This window comes from Pongo pygmaeus, chromosome 5, assembly GCF_028885625.2.
Source record: "Pongo pygmaeus isolate AG05252 chromosome 5, NHGRI_mPonPyg2-v2.0_pri, whole genome shotgun sequence".
Classification (NCBI taxonomy): domain Eukaryota; kingdom Metazoa; phylum Chordata; class Mammalia; order Primates; family Hominidae; genus Pongo; species Pongo pygmaeus.
In genome coordinates, this window is record NC_072378.2 from 160,332,138 (window position 1) to 160,354,682 (window position 22,545).

General features: G+C 42.7%; 2 protein-coding genes and 1 non-coding gene across 4 annotated transcripts in view; 1 reads left to right on the top strand and 2 right to left on the bottom strand.

The window, feature by feature from the left end:
- ACAT2 (acetyl-CoA acetyltransferase 2) lies at positions 1-18,058 on the top strand. Of its 2 annotated transcripts, none has more exons than XM_054492280.2 (9): positions 1-130; positions 908-1,042; positions 6,023-6,204; positions 7,530-7,647; positions 14,180-14,323; positions 15,164-15,286; positions 16,314-16,468; positions 17,190-17,300; positions 17,670-18,058. In XM_054492280.2, the coding sequence occupies exons 1-9, from the start codon at positions 76-78 to the stop codon at positions 17,838-17,840; spliced, it is 1,194 nt and encodes a 397-aa protein (XP_054348255.1). In that variant the 5' UTR covers positions 1-75; the 3' UTR covers positions 17,841-18,058. The 2 variants fall into 2 exon arrangements, with proteins under 2 accessions (XP_054348255.1, XP_054348256.1); XM_054492281.2 differs by lacking the exon at positions 1-130 and adding an exon at positions 466-767.
- Positions 17,961-22,545, bottom strand: part of TCP1 (t-complex 1) — a 10,649-nt gene continuing 6,064 nt past the window's right edge. Inside the window, exons 8-12 of the mRNA XM_054492279.2 lie at positions 19,948-20,123; positions 19,451-19,574; positions 18,903-19,095; positions 18,640-18,803; positions 17,961-18,268 (exon numbers count right to left, since the gene is read on the bottom strand). Of these exons, the coding sequence (XP_054348254.1) occupies positions 18,052-18,268; positions 18,640-18,803; positions 18,903-19,095; positions 19,451-19,574; positions 19,948-20,123 (874 nt within the window). The 3' untranslated portion in view covers positions 17,961-18,051. The remainder of the gene's footprint in view (positions 18,269-18,639; positions 18,804-18,902; positions 19,096-19,450; positions 19,575-19,947; positions 20,124-22,545) is intronic.
- On the bottom strand, positions 19,258-19,389 carry LOC129039769 (small nucleolar RNA SNORA20). Its single transcript, XR_008503470.1, has one exon. It is a non-coding gene; the product is annotated as a small nucleolar RNA SNORA20 (small nucleolar RNA).

The window sequence follows — 22,545 nt, forward strand, 5'->3', positions numbered from 1 at the left end:
CGGCCTGTGGGCTGCGAGGAGGAGCTTTGCCTAGCTTGCAGGCAGCGCAGGGCAGACGGCGGCAGGAGAAGCAAGATGAATTCAGGCTCAGATCCCGTGGTCATCGTCTCGGCGGCGCGGACCATCATAGGTGAGTGGCCGGCGGGCCCCGCGCAGAGTCCGAGGCGCCTGCTGCTTCGGCAGGAGCGCCGAGGGCCGGACTCGTGTAGGAGAGGGGCGTATGTGGAGGAAGCCAGTCAAGCCAAGCCGCGAGGACCCGCGGGATCCCTGGAACCCTGCGCCTCCCGCGTTCCCTGACCTGGTGCTACAGCCCCACCCTCTCCTCTTCCGATGTGCGCACTCCGTCCCTCGTGCTCGGATTGGCTCCCGGGCTAGACCCATCGCGTGGCCTGCCTCTCCCATTGGTTGGCTTAGGGAGGAGTTCTCCTCCGGGGTCCCTGATTGGCCGGCTCCGGGAGGCGCCATCGGTAATGCCTGCGGCAGGGGCGGAACTGCTAGGTGGTCTGAGCCCGGCTTTGGGCTGGGGTCGGGCTGTCACACAATGGCTGGAAGTCGTGACTTCGTCTCCTTCGTGCGGCATGGTTTTCAACGCCCTTGACCCGCCGGTTCCTTTTGTTTGGGAAGCATGAAGCCGCATCCAGTCCTTCGGATTTGGGGAAATAGAAGGGCTGTAGCGGCGTCCCTAGGCCGTTCTGGAGGTCGCCTGTCCGGCCCTCGGCCGCTGCGAGTCGTGGCACCCACCTTGACCTTTGCTCAGACCAGCAGGTGTAGGAACGTGTGGGAGAAGAGGGCACTGCCTCCTCGCAGTGGCCTTGCCAAACAGGGTCATGAGGCCCGCTTGCTCGTGGGTGGTTTCTGCATTACCCGCAGGGTTGTGATGTCCACGCTCTCCGCCTTTCCATTGTAGGTTCCTTCAATGGTGCCTTAGCTGCTGTTCCTGTCCAGGACCTGGGCTCCACTGTCATCAAAGAAGTCTTGAAGAGGGCCACTGTGGCTCCGGAAGATGTGTCTGAGGTCATCTTTGGACATGTTTTGGCAGCAGGTAACTCTCAGTGATTCCAGGAGAAGTCAGGCTTATTAGAAACAGCCCATAAACACACACACACACACACACACACACACACACACTCTCACACACTCTTTCACTCAAGTTCTTGCCTCCTTGCTTTTGCTCAGAGTTCCCTCTGTTATGATTCCTCCTGTTGGCCCACTTCTTCCAGCCCTGTCAGTAGCTTCTATTCAGCTTGAGACTCAGCTTCTTGGCCAGGCAGGGCAGCTCCCGCCTGTAATCCCAGCACTTTGGGAGGCGGAGGAGGAAGGATCACTTGAGGCCAGAAGTTTGAGACTAGCCTGGGCAACAAAGCAAGACACCGTCTCTACAAAAAATAAAATAGCCAGGTATGATGGCCTGTGCCTCCCAGCTACTGGAGAGGCTGAGGTGGGAGGATCACTTGAGCCCAGGAGTTTGAGGCTGCAGTGATTGTGTCACTGCACTCCATCCTGGGTGACAGAGTGAGACCCTTTCTCTAAACAAACAAAAAGACTTAGCTTCATTAATATGCTTTTTGTGAATGAACTTAGACCACTGACCTACACTGAAGGAGTGGCCTGCCCCTCCACACCTGTGGGTATTTCTAGTCGGGTGGGATGAGAGACGGAGAAAAGAAATAAGAAACAGAGACAAAGTATAAAGAAACAACAGTGGGTCCAGGGGACCAGCACTCAGCACACCAAGGACCTGCACCGGCACTGGCCTCTGAGTTTCCTCAGTTTTTATTGATTATTATTTTCATTATTTTAGCAAAAAGGAATGTAGTAAGAGAGCAGTGTGATAATAAGGAGAAGGTCAATAAAATACTGTGAGCAAAAGAATCTATATCATGATTAAGTTTAAGGGAAGGTACTATGCCTGGACGTGCACGTAGGCCAGATTTATGTTTCTCTCCACCCAAACATCTCAGTGGAGTAAAGAATAACAAGGCAGTATTACCGCAAACATGTCTCGCCTCCCGCCACAGGGCAGCTTTTCTCCTGTCTCAGAGTTGAACAAATGTACAATCGGGTTTTACACCGAGACATTCAGTTCCCAGGGGCAGGCAGGAGACAGTGGCCTTCCTCTATCTCAACTGCAAGAGGCTTTCCTCTTTTACTAATCCACCTCAGCACAGACCCTTTACGGGTGTCGGGCTGGGGGACAGTCAGGTCTTTCTCATCCCACGAGGCCATATTTCAGACTATTACATGGGGAGAAATCTTGGACAATACCCTGCTTTTAAGGGCAGAGGTCCCTGCAGCTTTCCACAGTGTATTGTGCCCCTGGTTTATTGAGACTAGAGAATGGCAATGACCTTTACCAAGTATACTGCTTGTAAATATTTTGTTAACAAGGCACGTCCTGCACAGCCCTAGGTCCATTAAACCTTGATTTTATACAACACATGTTTTTGTGAGCTCCAAGTTGGGTCAAAGTGGCTGGGTCAAAGTGGCTGGGGCAAAGCTACAAATTAACAACATCTCAGCAAAGCAATTGTTTAAAGTACAGGTCTTTTTTAAAATGGAGTCTCATGTCTTTCCTTTCTACATAGACACAGTGACAGTCTGATCTCTCTTCCTTTTCCCTACACTACACTACCTACACTGCCTTTTCATTTTTTTTTTTTTTTGAGATGGAGTCTCTCTCTGTGGCCCAGGCTGGAGTGCAGTGGCGTCATCTCGGCTCACTGCAAGCTCCGCCTGCGAGGTTCACACCATTCTCCTGCCTCAGCCTCCCGAGTAGCTGGGACTATAGGCGGCCCACTGCCTTTTCATTCTTAAGAAGCAGGGCCGGCCAGGCACAGTGGCTCACGCCTGTAATCCCAGCACTTTGGGAGGCCGAGGTGGGCAGATCATGAGGTCAGGAGATCAAGATCATCCTGGCTGACACGGTGAAACCCCGTCTCTACTAAAAACACAAAAAATTAGCCGGGCGTGGTGGCGGGCGCCTGTAGTCCCAGCTACTTGGGAGGCTGAGACAGGAGAATGGCATCAACTCGGGAGGCGGAGCTTACAGTGAGCTGAGATTGTGCCACTGCACTCCATCCAGCCTGGGCGACAGAGTGAGACTCCTTTTCAAAAAAAAAAAGGAAGAAGAAGCAGGGCCAGCCTGATGCATAGGAAAGTATGCCTGCTCCTCGTTATTACCTCAAAGTGTCACTCATTCAACAAAAATGTATTCAGTTCCTCCTATGTGCCCCATACTGTGCTTAGTGCTGGGAGTATGGTTCCAACAATACAGGTAAGTTCCCTGCCCTCTTAGGGCTCAGTTCTGAGCTTGGAAAATAGGTGCCACATCATGCCCCTTGCAAGTGGGGCATATCACTCCCTAGAGGAATGTAGCTGAGTCCTGAGAGTGCCCCCATCTTCTGTCTTCTGATTCTTTCTATTTGAACACTCTTAATTAATTAATTAATTTATTATTATTATTATTATTTAAAGAGACAGGGTTTTACTCTGTTGTCCAGGCTGGAATGCAGTAGTGTAATCAATCATAGCCCACTATAACCTCAAACTCCTGGTCTCCACAGTATCCTCCCACCTCAGCCTCTGGAGTAGCTGGGATTACAGGAGCAGGCCACCACACCTGGCTAATTTTTAAAATTTTTTTGTAGAAGTGGAGTCTCTGTCTGTTGCCTAGGCTCGAGTGCAGTGGCTGTTCACAGGCACAATCATGGTGCGCCATGCCCTTGAACTTCTGAGCTAGCTGGGACTACCGGTGCATGTCTACTAAGTTTAAGGCTTTTAAAGCACTGTGCTAAATGCTTTCCTGTCATTACCTCATTTAATCTTCCTTACAAGTCTGTTATATCCTGTTATCTTCATTTTACAAATGAATAAATGAGAGTTTAAGAGGTTAAATGACTTACCAGGGTCACAGTTTGAAGTGGAGCTAGCACTTGAACTTATATCTGTCCTATTCCTTATGCCACATACCTTCTACGATCATGTAACAAATGTTTATTGAGCACCTACTTTGTGCCAGGCACTATTTTAGCAGCTGGAGATAAGCAATGTTCATATCAGATAGAAATTCTCATTCTCATGAAGCTCATAGTATGCTAAATGCTCGCATTATTAATTATGTTAGCACCTCATTTCTTTCTTTTTCTTTTTTTTTTTTTTTTTGAGATGGAGTCCCACTCTGTTGCCCAGGCTGGAGTGCAGTGACGCAATCTTGACTCACTGCAACTTCTGCCTCCCGGGTTCCAGTGATTCTCCTGCCTCAGCCTCCCAAGTAACTGGGATTACAGGTGCCCGCCACTGTGCCCACCTAATTTTTGTATTTTTAGTAGAGATGGGGTTTCAACATGTTGGCCAGGCTGGTCTCGAACTTCTGACCTCAAGTTATCCACCCGCCTAGGCCTCCCAAAGTGCTGGGATTACAGGCGTGAGCCGCCATGCCCAGCCCTGTACCTCATTTCTTCTTTTTCTTTTTTTTGAGATGGAGTCTCACTCTGTTGCCCAGGCTGGTGGAATGCAGCCGTACGATCTCGGCTCACTGCAACCCCTGTTTCTCAGGTTCAAGCGATTCTCCTGCCTCAGCCTCCTGAGTAGCTGGGATTACAGGCATGCACCACCATGCCCAGCTAATTTTTGTATTTTTAGTAGAGAGGGGGGTTTCACCATGTTGGCCAGGCTGGTCTCGAACTCCTGACCTCAAGTAATGCTCCCCCCTTGGCCTCCCAAAGTGCTGGGATTACAGGTGTGAGCCACTGCTCACAGCCTGAGGCACCACGCCGGGCCTGTCTTTTTAATATGTATATGATCCTGCATATGTTTTCAGTCTCAAGTAACTTTACCTGTTTTTAGTTTCCAGCCTAATCCCAGATTGATAACATTGTGATGAATATAATCTCTAAGTTTTTGTCAGTGACTTATTTGCTAGTTCTTCCCCACAAACTCACCAAGGAAGGGTGATGGGTATGAGTATATCTGAAACTGGGAATAGAGTAACCACTTTATAAACATTTACCGTTGACTGATAACAGACAATGGCGATTGAGAATATTTGAAACTTTTAACTCCATTCTCTTCTGTGCTACTTTAAGTAAATTATGTGTTTCTTCCCAACTAAAGGAAGTCCCATAGTTGAATTATAAAAAGATATTTGTGTTTCAGTACTGAGAATGAGAAAAAAAGGTATTTGTGAATTCTGAGTTTGTATATATTTTGTTATATAACCATTTAAGCATAGTGTAATGAATACTAAGCAAGAACAGAACTGCTTATTATCAAAGGTTTTCCTTTTTAAGTAACCCCTTTTCTTCTCAAGTGTCTTAAGCCATGATCTTGGGAGCAGATGGCCCTAGTTAGAAACACTGATAATGCCTAGGTTATATCCTGTGTTTATTAGACATAGGTTTGATAATGCTTATTTAAGCCCCCCCCCCTTTTTTTTTTGAGACAGAGTTTCGCTCTTGTTGCCCAGGCTGGAGTATAATGGCGTGATCTCAGCTCATTGCAACCTCCGCTTCCCAGGTTCAAGCAATTCTCCTGCCTCAGCCTCCCGAGTAACTAGGATTATACTCATGCACCACCACGCCTAGCTAATTTTGTATTTTTAGTAGAGACGGAGTTTCTCCATGTTGGTCAGGCTGGTCTCAAACTCCCGACCTCAGGTGATCTGCCCTCCTTGGCCTCCCAAAGTGCTGGGATTACAGGCGTGAGCCACCGCGCCCAGCTGTTTAAGCCATATCAAAAGATGAGGATGACACTTCTTTCTTAAGATATTAATGACTTCTTTATGGAGGAGAAAGCTTATATCTATGAAATACCTACAGAGCAGCACAAGGCAGTATATATTCAAGGGCTAGACTGTGACAGGTGGAGAGTGTATACAGGCCTTTTTGCCTCCAGTGGGCACTTACCTGACCTGTAGGCTTTCAGAAGTGGCAGGTAACCCAACTGGCAATTTTACACACACTTTCACTGTGACATTTTGTCTTTCTCCTTGATTGCTAAGAGTCCTCTGTGTTCCTCTTTCTAGGCTGTGGGCAGAATCCTGTTAGACAAGCCAGCGTGGGTGCAGGAATTCCCTACTCTGTTCCAGCATGGAGCTGCCAGATGATCTGTGGGTCAGGCCTAAAAGCTGTGTGCCTTGCAGTCCAGTCAATAGGGATAGGAGACTCCAGCATTGTGGTTGCAGGAGGCATGGAAAATATGAGCAAGGTAAGGCCTCTCTGATGAGGTGGCTTTCACTGACCTCACACTGAGAAACTCGTGTCTGTGCCAGAACAGAGTAAACTGATGCATAGCAGAGCTGGAACCAAACAGTGAACAAATAAACAGAAATGACAACCTTGATCCCTACTTGAATATGAATTATTCTTCAGTTTGGGTGGGAAATCCAGGTTGATAAAAAGTTTATCAACCAGTGTGATTGGAACCGAATATACTTTTTCTAAACTATTAATGAAGCATGTAATATTTTCTGAATTAAATTCATATTAGTTGCTTGATGTCCTTGGTTTTAAATTTCTTTCCCATTGTGAGTAAAAGGCAAAAAACAGATGGTGCCACTTACCTTCCTGCACATGACAAGGAGATCCTGGGGACCAGACTTTTTTGACCTTTTCAGGGTACAGAACATGTAAAAGAGGACCACCAAGTGGTGCCCTTCTCCAGTAGGTTTGCCAGGCACGATTTGTTTCACCAAGTTCCATACCTCAAATTGGCATAGTGATTGAAAGAAAAAGTATATCCCCTGCTTCCTACTGAGGCAGCTCAGGGGCTGAGGTGCAGATTCCCTAGATAGAAGCTGATTCAGCCCAGCCATTGCTGAGGTTCGGGAGGAGGCAGACTAAAGGTAACAAAAATAATCGGAGTGATTTTGACGGGATGACACTGACATCTGTGTTGTACTTTACCAGGTGTTTTTGTACATATGTTCACAACAGCCCCATCTAGGGTAGATGATATCATTCCCAGTTTACAGGTAAGGAAACTGAGGGCCAGAGCCAGCATTCAAATACAACTCTTCCGATTCTAAGTCCAATCAATGACTCTTTCCATTGTAATATACCTGCTGTTGAGTTGGTGAGAGTTAAGACTGGCCGCTACTCAGAAATCCCTCCCCATCATTTAGTTAGCCTGATTATTCTCACTGTAGACATTATGTCATCCATTAAAATAGGTAACACATTGTTAGCTTTACTTAAGCCCTTAGAAGATTTCTTCATTTAACAGATAATTAATTGCCTCGATGGAAAGAATAAATGGAATTCTTAAGGAAACAGGACACAGAATGGGTAGGTTTGAGGGAGAATTGAAAATGGGTAGGTAGGAGAGTAATGGTTCCCAACAATAGGAAAGATGAAGTCTGCTAATTCCAGGGGTCTTTAGACCCTGGCCTGGCTGAGGACCTATAACTGGGGAGAAGGGCTGCAAAGGGGCCTAGATGAAGACTTAGGAAATACTAGATAGTTTTGAGTTGTATTCTGGGGAGAAGACTAATTACAACTAAGCCTAAATCCATTTTTATTTCTGACTTCTAGGCTCCTCACTTGGCTTACTTGAGAACAGGAGTAAAGATAGGTGAGATGCCACTGACTGACAGTATACTCTGTGATGGTCTTACAGATGCATTTCACAACTGTCATATGGGTATTACAGGTAAGGCAGACATAGCTGAAACTGTATTAGCTTTAAAAAGGTTAAAAAGACCATGTAATAATCTGCTTCTTAGGTGCTTTCGTCCTTATAGCCAGAGACTGTCTTAAGGATTTTTGTATCTCTTCTTTGATTAACTGAAGTGAAGTAAGTATTCTCTTCTTTGTGAACCCTTGATTATCAGAGAATGTTAGAAGTGGGAAGTACCTCAGAGTTCTTCTGGATCAACCCCTCATTTTACCAAATGAAGAAACAGGGCCCACAAATAGTGCTTGTGTGGCAGAGGTAGTAACAGAGATAAACCAGTTGTTTTTTTGGTACCTAACTGTACTTTTTGTACTACACAATTGGGTTATTGGTCATTCATGTTGAATGGTCCTGTGGTCTAGGTTTAATGGCAAAGCAACTGGGAAATCAAAAGCACTCTTGTCTTTAGTATACATGTAAAACTTAGGAAACAGAATAGACATTTTAGAGTTAAAGAATCAAACCCTGAGAAGTTAAACACCTTGCTCAAATGCATGCAGCAATGGCTCTGGTTTTATGTAACATATAAATATGTGAAAAAGGTAATGGGGAAAAGTACAAGATTCCAAGAGGGAACTGTGTGCATGAATGCTAGGAAGGAAGGAAGGGCTTAGGGATATGTGAAGCAATGAGAAGCTCAAGGCATCTTGACCACTTCTCGACTTAGAGCCACAACAGAGAAGGCTATAAAAACACAGGCAGACAATGGAAGACACTGTGTGACCAACTGCCTCAACCATAACTAGAGGTGGTCATTAAAAATTCAGATCCCGAGCCCTTTCCAAGGTGTACTGTGGATTGAATTGTACTCTTCCAGCCTCCAGAACTGTAAGAAAATAAATTGCTCTTCTTTAGAAAAAAAAAAAGAAAAGAAAAAAGGCTCAGCTCATGATGGAGTAATTGACAAAGATTAGATTTCCTACTATAAACAAGCATAAAACTTGTGAAAATATATAAAGCCACTGTTTTATATATGTCAGGTTTTGAGTAATACTCCTGTAAGACTGAGATCCTTGAGAGAAGGGAAAACCCCACTGTCACTGTCTCTACCTGGGGCACTTCCCAAACTGTGTTATGGAGAGGCAGAGCCTAAGCTGGAAACAGTGGTCTCAGTGATCTGAAGAAGCAGAGAATTTGGGGCTTCTGAGATGGCTGGAGTTTGTGGGGTAGAATAAGGGGGAGAAGAAAAAAAGAGCTCCAGAAATCTGCAAAAGGGTCCCCTTAAGTCTTTGATCAAATACTAAGCTTGTAGATGACAGCTTACAAGGCCTAGTAGAAAAGAGCTGCAGGGGAGAGGTGAACTGGAGATTTTATAGATTACTAGGAGATAAAAGTTCCGGACAAGTGAGTGGAAACCTTACTGAACCCCTTGGACACTCTATTGACATCTCAGAAAGACCACAGTTTAGGGGTAGGGCCAAAGCCATAGAGTAAAAGCTACTCTAGACCCAAATTAATAAGCTTAAAAACAAGCCTCAAAAGGATCAAGGTGATTTGCCAGTATTTTGACGGCTTGTGGAAACAAAACTCAATATATTCTCTAAAGATAATAAAATCCATATGTCCAACTATGTAGCAACTATAATGTTCAGCATGCAATAAGAACTTTCTAGATACACAAAGAATTAGGAAAATATAGCTTACAACCAGGGTGGAAAAAAACCACAACAGTCAACAGACCCTGCAATACTAGAATTATCAGACAAGGATCTTAAAGGCTCTATTTTACGTATGTTTAAAGATACAAAGGAAAATATAATCTTCATGGAGGAATAGAAGTGGACATCTCAGGAGTAAAAGGAAAAAATATAAACAAGAACCAAATAGAAATTCTCGAACTTGCAAAGTACACAATCTGAAATTAAGAATTCACTGGGATGGGGCTGGGCATGGTGGCTCACACCTGTAATCCCAGCACCTTGAGAGGCTGAGGCAGGAGGATCACTTGAGGCTGGGAGTTTGAGACCAGGCTGAGCAACAATAGTTAGACCTCATCTCTAAAAAAAAAAAGAAAAAAAAATTCTGAATGGCCTTAACAGCATCTTGGAGACAGAAGAAAAAGGGTCAGGAAGTTTGAAGATAGATCATATACACAACCTGAAGAACACAGAGAAAAATAATGGAGAATAAATGAACAGGCCAGGCATGGTAGCTCACGCCTGTAATCTCAGCACTTTGGGAGGCCAAGCCGGGTAGATCATCTGAGGTCAGGAGTTCAAGACAAGCCTGGCCAACGTGGTGAAACCCTGTCTCTACTAAAAATACAAAAATTAGCTGGATGTGGTGGCCCAAGCCTGTAATCCCAACTACTTGGGAGGCTGAGGCAGAAGAATAGCTTGAACCCAGGAGGTGGAGGTTGCAGCAAGCTGAGATCGCACCATTGTGCTCCAGCCTGGGTTACAAGCAAAACTCTTGTCTCAAAAAATTAAATTAAATTAAATTAAAAAATAGGCCAGGTGTGGTGGCTCACACCTGTAATCCCAGCACTTTGGGAGGCCAACGCAGGCAGATCACCTGAGGTCGGGAGTTCGAGACCTACCTGACCAACATGGAGAAACTCCATCTCTACTAAAAATACGAAATTAGCCAGGCTGGTGGCGCATGCCTGTAATCCCAGCTACTCGGGAGGCTGAGGCAGGAGAATCGTTTGAACCTGGGAGGCGGAGGTTGCGTTGAGCTGAGATCATGCCATTGCACTCCAGCCTGGGCAACAAGAGTGAAACTCTGTCTCAAAAAAATAAAATATAAATGAACAGAGCCTTGGTGGTCTGCAGGACAAAATAAATAGGACTAGCATGCATAGAATAGGAATCTCATACATAAGGAAGAGAGAGAATGGGGCAGAAAAAAACTGAAGAAAATTTCCAAATTTGGTGCGAAAAGAAGTTCAAAGACCAAGATGGACAAGGGAAAAATTGCACTTTAGCAAATTGTAGTAAAAAGTTAAAAAAAGATCGTGCCACTACACTCCAGTCTGGGCAACAGAGTGAGACTCTGTCTCAAAAAAAAAAAAAAGGAAAAGAAAAAAAAAAAAAGAATGAAAGTGAAGAGCCATTTTTAGATGAAGGAAAATGAATTGCCTGCACATCTACACTACAAGAAATACTAAAGGAGCCAGGCATGGTGGTATGTGCCTGTAGTCCCACCTACTCAAGAGCTGAGGCAGGAGATTGCTTGAATCCGAGAGTTTGAGTCTAGCCTGGGCAACGCTATCATAGTTTACTATGATTGCACCTGTGAGTATCTACTGCATTCCAGTCTGGGTAACATAGTGACACAACAACAACAACAAAAGAATAGCTTCCGGCCGGGCGCAGTGGCTCACGCCTGTAATCCTAGCACTTTGGGAGGCCAAGGTGGGTGGATCATGAGGTCAGGAGATCGAGACCATCCTGGCTAACACAGTGAAACCCCGTCTCTACTAAAACTACAAAAAATTAGCTGGGTGTGGCGGCAGGCGCCTGTAGTCCCGGCTACTCTGGAGGCCAAGGCAGGAGACTTGCTTGAACCTGGGAGGCGGAGGTTGCAGTAAGCTGAGATATTGCACCATTGCACTCCCGCCTGGGCAACAAGAATGAAACTCCATCTCTAAATAAATAAATAAATAGTGTAAATAAATACTGTATAAAATGCAAAGCACTCAGAATAGCCAAAACAATTTTGAAGTCAGAAAATAGCACTTATGTGCTCTGATTTTAACATTACCTATAAAGCTGTGGTAAACAAGACAGTGTGGTTTTGGCATAAGGACAGAGAAAGAGAACAGAGTTCAGAAATAGACCCAGACTTATGCTCATTTTCAACAAAGGCATCAATGGAATGAAATGGAGAAATTAAAGTCTTTTCAACAAATGGTGCTGGAACAACAGATTACTCACATGGGAAAGATGAACCTAGATCCCTACCTCACACCCTATATAAAAGCTAATTTGAGATAAATCATGGATCTAAAAATAAAAGCAAAAACTGTAAAGCTTCTAGAAGTATATGTAAGAGAATAGCTTTTACAGGGTGCAGTGGCAGGTGCCTACAGTCCCAGCTACTAGGGAGGCTGTGATGAGAGGATCACTTGAGGCCTGCAGTTTGAGGTTGTATAGTATACTATGGTTGATTTTGCCTGTTAGTAGCTGCTGCACTCCAGCCTGGTCAACATAGTGAGACATCATCCAAAAAAAAAAAAAAAGAAGAAGAAAAACAGCTTGGTAAGTAAAGACAAGACATAGAAAGCAAAGCAATAACTTTGTGTGTGTGTGTGTGTGTGTGTGTGTGTGTGTGGAGACAGGTCTCACTCTGTCACCCAGATTGGAGTGCAGTGGCTCAATCTTGGCTCACTGCAACCCCCACCTCAGCCTCCTAAGTAGCTGGGACCACAGGTACGCACCACCATGCCTGGCTAATTTTTTGTATTTTTTGTAGAAATGGGGTTTCACCATGTTGCCCAGGCTGGCCTCAAACTCCTGAGCTCAAGGGATCCTCCCACCTCAGCCTCCCAAAGTGCTGGGATTACAGGTGTGACCCACCAAACCTGGCCAATTCTCACATTTGTAGAAGAGAGTTACAAATACAGAAAGGGAGAAGAATGTAGCTTGTGGTGTTAGGTTGCATTTTGGAGAACTCAAAATGCAGTATGAACTCAAGGTGTTACCATGAGTATATGTGTATATGTAAAATTATAAATAATACATATGGAAGTTTCTACTGAACAGACCTAGAAACAATGACAAACCAGTAACAACAAGCAGTCCTGACACCCAGATCTTCTAAATTTATCCACTAAAAGGAACTAAGGTTGTTTGGAGAAATGGCCCTTTCCAAGGCTAGGGAAAAAATGCTAAAAAATTAAGGACATGCTCGGGGACATGTCGAAAGTACACAGGAGGCAGCCTACGGGGCTTCCACTTCCCTGTAGTGGAATTTTGAACAATTTGAGCATCAAAGTCAATAATGATAGTAATGGGTTATAACTGCCCAAATTTTGAACAATTCCAGCATGCAAATAAGTAATGATAGTAATGGGTTATAACTGCCCAAGTTTTGAACAATTTCAGCATCAAAGTAAGTAATGATAGTAATGAGTTATAACTTATTCAATAAAATGAAAATGTATGAGTCCATCCTGATATAAATAACTGAATAAATGGGAGAAAAGGAAAAACTTTTCTTTATGGTAAAATGCCAATTAATACCTTACCAATAGAAGGAATGTTGGAGTTAGAAAGTCATGAATGAATGCTAAAACTAGTGGGTGAAAATATGATGGGGAAGAAGATATTTTGATAATCCAAAAAGAACCTCCGATAAATTATTGATTACTTATAAATGAAAAAATGGTGCCTTTAAAAGTTAGAAACCTGGTGAATACTAAACCATTTTAACCAAGTGATCAAAGATAACATCAGCTGGGATAAACTGATTGTCATTTGTGTCCTAATAAGACTCACTGAGAAAAATCGTACTATCATTCAGTGGTATACCTGCCTTTTGGCAGAATCTTAATCTAATTCTGAGGAAACATCAGACAAATCAAAATTGATGACCCTTAACAAAAGAACTGGCCCATGTTCTTCAAAAATATCAAGCTTAAGAAGCATAGTCTGAAGAACTGTTACAGGTAAAAGCAAACTAGAGAGATTGATAGTTGTACAATGCATGCTTCTTTATTGGCTCAAATAAAGGAGCTAGAAGGACATTACTGGAATAATGAAATTTGAATGTGGACCAAGGATTAGATAATAGTGTTTGATTCATGTTAAATTTCCTGATTTTTGTTTTGTTTTGTGAGACAACAAGCACCCAGGCTGGAGTGCAGAGGCACAATCATGGCTCACTGCAGCCTTGAACTCCTAGGCTCAAGTGATCCTTCTGCCTCAGCCTCCCAAGCAGCTAGGACTACTAGCTACGTGACACACACACCATGCCCAGCTAAATTTATTTTTAATGGAGACAGGGTCTTGCTGTGCCCAGGCTGGTCTCAAACTCCTGGGCTCAAGTGATCCTCCCACCGCGGCCTCGCAAAATGCTGGGATTACAGGTGTGAGCTGCCACACTTGGCCCAATTTCTTGAGTTTTATAACTGTGCTTATGTAAGAAAGTGGCCTTGTTTTGGGGAAGTATACACTGAAATTAAAATTTAAGAGTAAGAAGGCATTGTATCTCCAACTTTCTCTCAAATGGTTCAGAAAGAAAATATTAAAGCAAATGGAGGGAAAATATAAATGGTGACTCTGGGTGAAGGAAATTTCTGTAAGTTTACAATTATATAGAAAGGGAAGGAGAGAAGTATGACTCCTGAGAGTCACTGCAACATTTCCAAACCAACTGCCAGTGGCAGGCAGGGCCACCCCACACAGAGCATTGCACGGGCCACCCCACACAGAGCATTGCACGGGCCACCATGAGCCTGCTAGCATGTGTGGTCAGTCAGTGCTTGGTCAAATGTGGACAACTTGAGCTATCAAATGCCAGTTCATGAAAATGTTAGTTTTTTGCTGTTTTTCTCCTTTCCCAGCTGAAAATGTAGCCAAAAAATGGCAAGTGAGTAGAGAAGATCAGGACAAGGTTGCAGTTCTGTCCCAGAACAGGACAGAGAATGCACAGAAAGCTGGCCATTTTGACAAAGAGATTGTACCAGTTTTGGTGTCAACTAGAAAAGGTGAGTATATCATAATGGTTTAATTAAACATCAACCTATTTATAGGTAAGAGTAACATCTAAAAGAGTAATACATAGGAATCTTTAGAAATTATATCTTAGTTACGTTTTTCAGGTTGCAAATATATGTCCTGGCTACATGAATGTGGGGAGGGGGTATGCTGGGTTTACAGGACACGGTAACATGGGACCTATGTCAGCACTCAGGCACTCTTGGTTCCAGAGTGTCCGTGACCACTGTGCACACACAGCAGGTTTCATGAGAAGCTGGAGCACTGGCTCATGGTTGTTAGGAGGCACCAGCTGACCTGTTTCCTGTATAGGCTCAACCTCCTCAGAAGTGGACACCCATTACTTCTCGCTGCTTCTGTGTGATCTGCATTTCACATTTCTAAAGGGTGGATCTTTTGGGGTCACTCGCTATTTTCTAATACAGAATGCTCCCGTCAAGCTCCCTTATTGATAACTGACATCTCTTATGTCCTGCCAGCAGTGCACGATTGGCTTTGAGACTCCCTGATCCACTCACTCATAACGAGCCAAGTACTATGACCCAAACTATAGCAGAATTTGGCACAAACAAGTCCCTGGTAGCTACTTTACTCAGGAAGGCCTATGGATTTGGAAAACACAGGTGTCTCATAAGGACATACTCATAAATTGTTTTCATGTACAATAATTCTTGTGTGTACTTTCCTCCTGTTGTAATCAAAGTGGTCACATATTAAAACTTTTCTGCTAAATATGAATCCTCATGTTTAATGTCAGAGAACCCACCATTCCCAGCACACTTACTTCTGTCTCTGGACTAATCTTGAGTAATTGGTTTTCCTTTGTTTAGGTCTTATTGAAGTTAAAACAGATGAGTTTCCTCGCCACGGGAGCAACATAGAAGCCATGTCCAAGCTAAAGCCTTACTTCCTTACCGATGGAACGGGAACAGTCACCCCAGCCAATGCTTCAGGTTAGATTTTCTGAAGGACATCTGGGGGAATACTATGTTCTATAAGGTCTACCAAGTGAGTATTTTTCTATTTATATACAAAAGTACTATTTTTTGAGAAAGGGACTCACTCTGCCAGCCAGGTTGGAGTGCAGCGGTATGATCATTGCTCACTCGCAGCCTCAAACTCCTGGGCTCAAGTGAGCCCCCTGCCTTAACCTCCCAAGTAGCTGGGGGACTATAGGCATGAGCCACCACACCCAACTCATATTTATATACAAAATTATTCTTAAAACAGTTTAAGGAAACATGTCATTTCTCTGTATTTGATCATTGATTTAACCTATGCTGAAAGAACTAATTTGGTTTCTTGACATCCCAACTAGACATACAAATGAAGAAGTAAATTAGGGAACTTCAGTTTATCTACCTTTGTATTTTTCCAGTACCAGAAACTCCCAATACCTCCTTGTGAGGCCCAGGCTTATTCTTCCGTTTCCTGTCAGAGATCTCCCCTCCCCAACTGCTGTAATCTTTTTTTTTTTTTTTAAGACGGAGCGTCACTCTGTCGCCCAGGCTGGAGTGCAGTGGTGCAATCTTGGCTCACTGCAACGTCCGCCTCCCAGGTTCAAGCAATTCTGTCTCAGCTTCCTGAGTGGCTGGGACTATAGGCGCACGCCACCACACCGGCTAATTTTTCTATTTTAAGTAGAGATGGGTTTCACCCTATTGGTCAGGCTGGTCTCAGACTCCTGACCTCAGGAGATCCACCCTCCTCCACCTCCCAAAGTGCTGGGATTACAGGCGTGAGCCACCACGCCCAGCCCCGACTACTGTAATCCTATCACTTTCTCTAGTTGGAAAGTTTTGTGGTCGATATATTGCCAAACATAATTTCTATGCATACTGTAAAGTCTGTTGAATTATAGTAAATGCTTTAGCCAACAGGTAAAATCATTTAACTCATGTCTTCAGGTGGTAAAGAAGCCACAGATACGTAACTGAGGTTAATAAGCATTGTAGAAATTAAGTCACTCATATTTTATAGGAATAAATGATGGTGCTGCAGCTGTGGTTCTTATGAAGAAGTCAGAAGCTGATAAACGTGGGCTTACACCTTTAGCACGGATAGTTTCCTGGTCCCAAGTGGGTGTGGAGCCTTCCATTATGGGAATAGGACCAATTCCAGCCATAAAGCAAGCTGTGAGTATAACCCTATTCCCTTTTATGAAATTTGTCTTCCTGTTAGGCTTAAATGAGCTTATTCATGTGGTTATCTCTAGTCTTTCCCTATCGGAAGAGTAACCAAGAGCATTTATTTCTATTTTTGAGACAAGGTCTTGCTCTGTTGTCCAGGCGGGAGTGCAGTGGCACGTCATAGCTCACTGCAGCCTCAAAACTTCTAGGCTCAAATATTCCTCCTGCCTCAGCCTCCCAAGTTACCTCGAACTACAGGTGCACCACCATGCCTTCTTCATTTTGTGGAGACAAGGTCTATGTTGCCCAGGCTGGTTTTGAACTCCTAAGTTCAATTGATCCTCTTGCCATAGGCTCCCCAAGTGTTGAGATTTCAGGTGTGAGCCACTACCCCCAGCCACTGAGAGCATTTAGATCACATGCTTTTTAGGGGAACTGATTCTGTTACATTACCCTTAGGTACACATAACAGATGCTACTGGTTCAAAATTTAAGACAATTTAGAATTTCTAAGGGATCTTTTAGATCACATCCTTAACCTTTTGGATGGAATGGATGTCACTAAGGCAAAAATGTGTGGGAATGTCACTGTATTAACCTAAGAACAAACCAAAGTAGCAGTTATCAGTATCATGCAGCATATTTCATATTTATGTTGACAAAGAATGGTTTAACTTTAGCCTTTCCACCCGAGTTTAGACCTCTTTTCTATGAATCTTTCCCCTAGGTTACAAAAGCAGGTTGGTCACTGGAGGATGTTGACATATTTGAAATCAATGAAGCCTTTGCAGCCGTCTCTGTTGCAATAGTTAAAGAACTTGGATTAAATCCAGAGAAGGTAAAGATGCACAAGTAACCCTGAGAGCTTACCAGTGAATTTCACAATCCAATTTTAAGATAGATAGTATCTTCCAGGTGTTGGCCATGTGGGTAATAGTTAAAGAAATACTAGTTACTAGGACTGAGTTCATTACTTCCCACGGTTTAAAAAAAAAAAAAGACATTAGCTTACTTGGCATAAAAGGAACGAGGTAAGATAGGCAGGGATGAATTTTCACAAAGGTGTAAGTTTATTCCTAAGCAGTTAAAATGAAAATTTGACTTTGGAAGGGTAGCATGCTGATACATTAAGAGGAAAAAGACAACTTTAAGATTTTAAACTGTGTCCACAGAAGAATAAACAATCTAAATCTTTTCTCCCCCTTAGGTCAACATTGAAGGAGGGGCTATAGCGTTGGGCCACCCTCTTGGAGCATCTGGCTGTCGAATTCTTGTGACCCTGTTACACACACTGGAGAGAACCGGCGGAAGTCGTGGTGTTGCAGCCCTGTGCATTGGGGGTGGGATGGGAATAGCAATGTGTGTTCAGAGAGGATGAATTGCTTAAACTGAACAACCTCAATTTCTTTTTAAACTAATAAAGTACTAGGTTGCAATATGTGAAATCAGAGGACCAAAGTACAGATGGAAACCATTTCCTACATCACAAAAACCCAAGTTTACAGCTTGTTGTACTTTAATGTGTAATACTCAACTCAAGGTACAAGACAATTGCATTTAACATTGTTATAAATAAAAGAGACATCAGATCAATCATTAAGGGCTCCAGAGTGAACAGCATCTTCATAACTTCCATGTTTATCATCTTTACTTTCTGGATGTAATTTAATAAGATCATCAATTCGAAGAATGGTAATTGCAGCTTCTGTTGCAAATTTCAAACTCTTAACTTTAACTATGGTTGGTTCAAACACCCCTGCTTGTTTGTTGTCTCGAGGTTTACCATTGCTCAAATCAAGACCAATCCTGCAATTAAGAAAGAACTATTAAACGGCCGCTTACAACTTAATTAGGTGGCCTATTAACTCCAGCATTTCATTCAAGTATTAAGCTTGATTTTTAAGTCAGACTAGAGATCTTGTAGGTAGTCTTTCTACCCAAAGCAGCAGGGAGAGATTAAGCAATCAGAGTTGTTAACTAAGGCACACAAGTGCTAATAATTAGCCATTATCCCTTGAATTACAGTGACTGAACAACAAATGCTTGCTGTGAAGTTTTTCATTTTAAGTATTTGACAAGTCTGTTACTTATGTTTGCTGACATGTAATTGACTACTATCCTTTTTAATGCAACCTGTTTTGCAGAGGTTAAGAAAGAGCAGGAAATTGTATGCTTACCATTTTAGATTTTTACGTTCTGGGTTAACCTGAGCCTCATTATGAAAAGCTCTTAATTTTGCAACCAGATCTGTGGAGTCCTGGGCAGCATTAACTGCTAGTGTATTGGGAATAACAAGAAGTGATCTTGCAAACTCTGCAATAGCAAGCTGTTCCCGAGACCCCTAGGAAAAGACAATTAGGTGACTTCACAAAAGGGAAAAAAAATTAAAGTCCACAGCTACTGCTCTCAGGCCTCTAAGACAAGAAATAACTCTTCTTACCATGCTGGTTGCATAGTTCTCAAGGTATATGGAAAGGGCTGCTTCTACAGCACCCCCACCGGGAACCACAGATTTTGACTCCAAAACTCTCTTCACTACACAAAGTGCATCATGTAAAGAGCGCTCCATCTCATCACACATGAAATCATTTGCCCCACGTAAGATAATCGATGCAGATGTACGAGCCTTAGTACTGTTCAAAACAAAAGTGAAATTCTTGTAACAGCATTTTTTAAAAAATTTTTTTTGCCAAGACCATCAATTTCTCAAAAAAATGGCATTTTAATAAAATAAATCTACATAAAGTTCCCTTAAGTCCTGCCTACACAGGATATTTAGATATACTATACAGAAACAATGTCTAGTCCATGCAGAAGAGATGAAAATGGTTACTTCATCTCAATTTACAGTGGCCCAATGTTATTTTATCCCATGCGTATAACTGCTCATATCACTGTGAGACTACAAGCAGCAAATAAATGGGAAGAAAACCTACTTTTACTTAAGAAAATCGGTATAACTTCACAATTTTATTAAGTAGCTCTTACTTTTTGATTAAGATCAGCTCATCATCACAAATTCTCTCCTGTACCACTTCTTCTGCCTGTCCCAACATTGCAGCTTCAAAAGTTTCTTCACCTTCCAAATTGGCCAGGGTTGACAGAATAGTTGCTATTAAGAGAGTTACAAAGGATCTGTGAATATTGCTCTTTCATGATTTTAATATCCTTGGACTCAGTAGCATTTGTGATAAAAGTGCTATATTACAAGTTTAGAATTTAGTTAGGCAGCACACAGTAACTCCTTTTATCCTAAGATGGAACTATGTCATTTTAGAAATGAACAAATTCAGTTCATGAATTTCCAACAAACAATTTCTCCAGTTACATGAAAAATGGCTCTATAAATGTGTTGGTAGCACAAAGCATTAAGAGAATATAAATGTTTCTGAAGCTGTTTTCTGTCAATATTCCAATGTAAAAAGGCCTTTGATGGGGTCAGGTATAATAAAAGTATTTTATGTGACAGCCAGCCCAAGACATACCTCCAGAAGCTTTAGCAATGCGTTTAAGGTCCCTTTTTAAAACTCTTCTAACTGCCATAGCACCAGCCTCCACAAAATACTTCAGACACATATCATCAATTCCACCAGTGGTTAGAATAACATTGGCACCAGTTGTCAGGATCTTCTGAATTCTCTCCTTGGTGATATCTGATTCTCTGCAAAGTATTTTTGTAACCCGAATTACCTTCTGTGATTTTTAAAAATAATTTAGCTTTAACTTCTATTAAGTATTTATCACAAGATAATCATAGATCAAATTGTATTAACCTTTGTTATCTCTGACCAGAATTTAAATTAGTCCAATTCATGGAAAATTTGAAGGAATTAAAAATTACCACTTAGCTCTCCCCAACCCAAATTTGAATTACTAATTGAGAACTATGGTTAAACAGGGAACACAGGTCCTGCCTTCAAGGATCTAGTGGGGAGAGGGATTACCAATCACACTCCAGGGCAAGTGTCACTAAAGTGGTATGCAGAGATTACAAGCACATAAAAGACATAAATGTAGCCTAGGAGATGGACAATGAAGAGGAGTCCAGGTCAAGCGCAGTGGCTCACGCCTGTAATCCCAGCACTTTGGGAGGCCGAGGCAGGCAGATGACCTGAGGTTCAGGAGTTCCAGACCAGCCTGGCCAACACGGTGAAACTGTCTCTACTAAAAATACAAAAAATTAGTCGGGCCTGGTGGCGGGCACCTGTAATCCCAGATACTCAGGAGACTGAGGCAGGAGAATCACTTAAACCCAGGAGGCGGAGGTCGCAGTGAGCCAAGATCACGCCACAGCACTCCAGCCTGGGCAACAAGAGCAAAACTCCATCTCAAAAAAAAAAACAAAAAACAGGAGTCCAGAGTTGAAAGCACAAAAGAAGGTAGAACCAGAAAAGTGAAAAATCTTGCAGGTTACACCAAACAGTCTAGATACTAAGAAGCTTAATATCTTTAAGCAAGACTAGTATATTATCTGTGTTTTCAAAAGGATTCCCTGATATCAATGTGGAAATTGCACTGAATGGCTGAAGACAAGAAGATAGTAACGAGATATAAGCTGAAAGACAACCTAAACAGAAAAGTCAAATTTTATGGCTTGGGTGACTCCTGGAGTAAAATAAATAGCAATAGTTTTGGGGGCAGGATGGGAAATCAGAGTTCAGTTTAGGACAAGATTAAGTTTGAAGTCTCTGTTGTTACGCAGGACAAGCTCCCAGGAGGCAGTCACTTACATCATGGAAACCACAAACTATGGGAGATACAGATTTGAAGAGTCAATATGAGTGAAGCCATGTGAATAGATCATTCGAAGAATTTTTAAAGTAAAATGAAATACAGATCAACCTCAAAAGCAGCTTGTCTACTGAACAAGTACTGTGTGCTATACACTGTTATATAAACTCATGGTAAAAACTGTAGTAAGCCACAGGAAGACAAAATACAGGAAGTTACAACAATATAATTTAGATTGAAGAAGAAAGAAAAGCTTCTCTAAGAGACTAGCTTGGGTGTGTTTCTACAACAGTCTAGGCAAGAAAATGAAAAGTAGGTAAATTTAGAGGTAGAAATCAAGTGGTCTTGGTGACAGATTAGGAGAAAAGGTGTTGGTAAAAAGGAGGAGTTAAGGACATTTCCTAGTTTTTTGCCTGTGTGGAGGAGTCCCCATCACTAAAATGGTCAAAAGCAGATTTGCAGTATTATCACAAGTTCAGTTTTAGACATGTTCACTTTGAGATGCTTGAAAAGCATCTATTAGATAGAGGTATGTGTGTTTGGAGCTCAGAAAAACAGCCGAAAGAGTCTCTGACATAGAGAGATAATACGTGAAGTCATGCGAACAAAGGGGCTATCCTGGAGAGTATTATGGGGTGGTCCAGACAAAGCAGCATCACAAAGCCTTCCATCCCCAAAAGCATTTCAAGAAGGAATAATCAAAGGGTTGGTAAAGCTCAAGTAAGAGGAAGGCTGAAAATGTCTTCCGAATTTCACACTAGAGACCTTAACATGCAGTCCCTCAAATGGAGAACAGGGCTGAAAAGGGATGAGAAGAAAAGCACCAGAAAAGTTTTGTGTAGTAAATCATTCATGACATCCGCCTGTAAAGATGTATGACAGGGAGTACCTACAGCATGAGGATGTACGAAGAAGCTTGAAGGACAGAAGAGCCACACGAAGAATCCAGGAAAGAGCATAATTATTTGAAGATGCAGGTATGAAAGAAGAATCAAAGACAAGGCTCTAGAGCAGAAGGAAACAGACTCTACTGGCTTTGATGGAAGAAAGGACACTTTGTTGTATCAGGAAGGAAGGAAAAAGGAATACCCGTGCAGATTGATTTAAAAGATGACAGCACATTTCTTACTCTTGGCAAAGCTTTCTTGTAGGTCTGGTTTAACTACTGTTTAAACTATTCACTGTTTTTTTTTGGTTTTTTTTTTTTTTTTGAGACAGGGTCTCACTGTCACCCAGGTTGGAGTACAGTGGTACAATCACAGCTCACTGCAGCCTCAACCTCCTGGGTTGCAGATTCTTGCCACCTCAGCCTCTCAAAGTGTTGCGATTACAGGCATGCACCACTGTGCCCA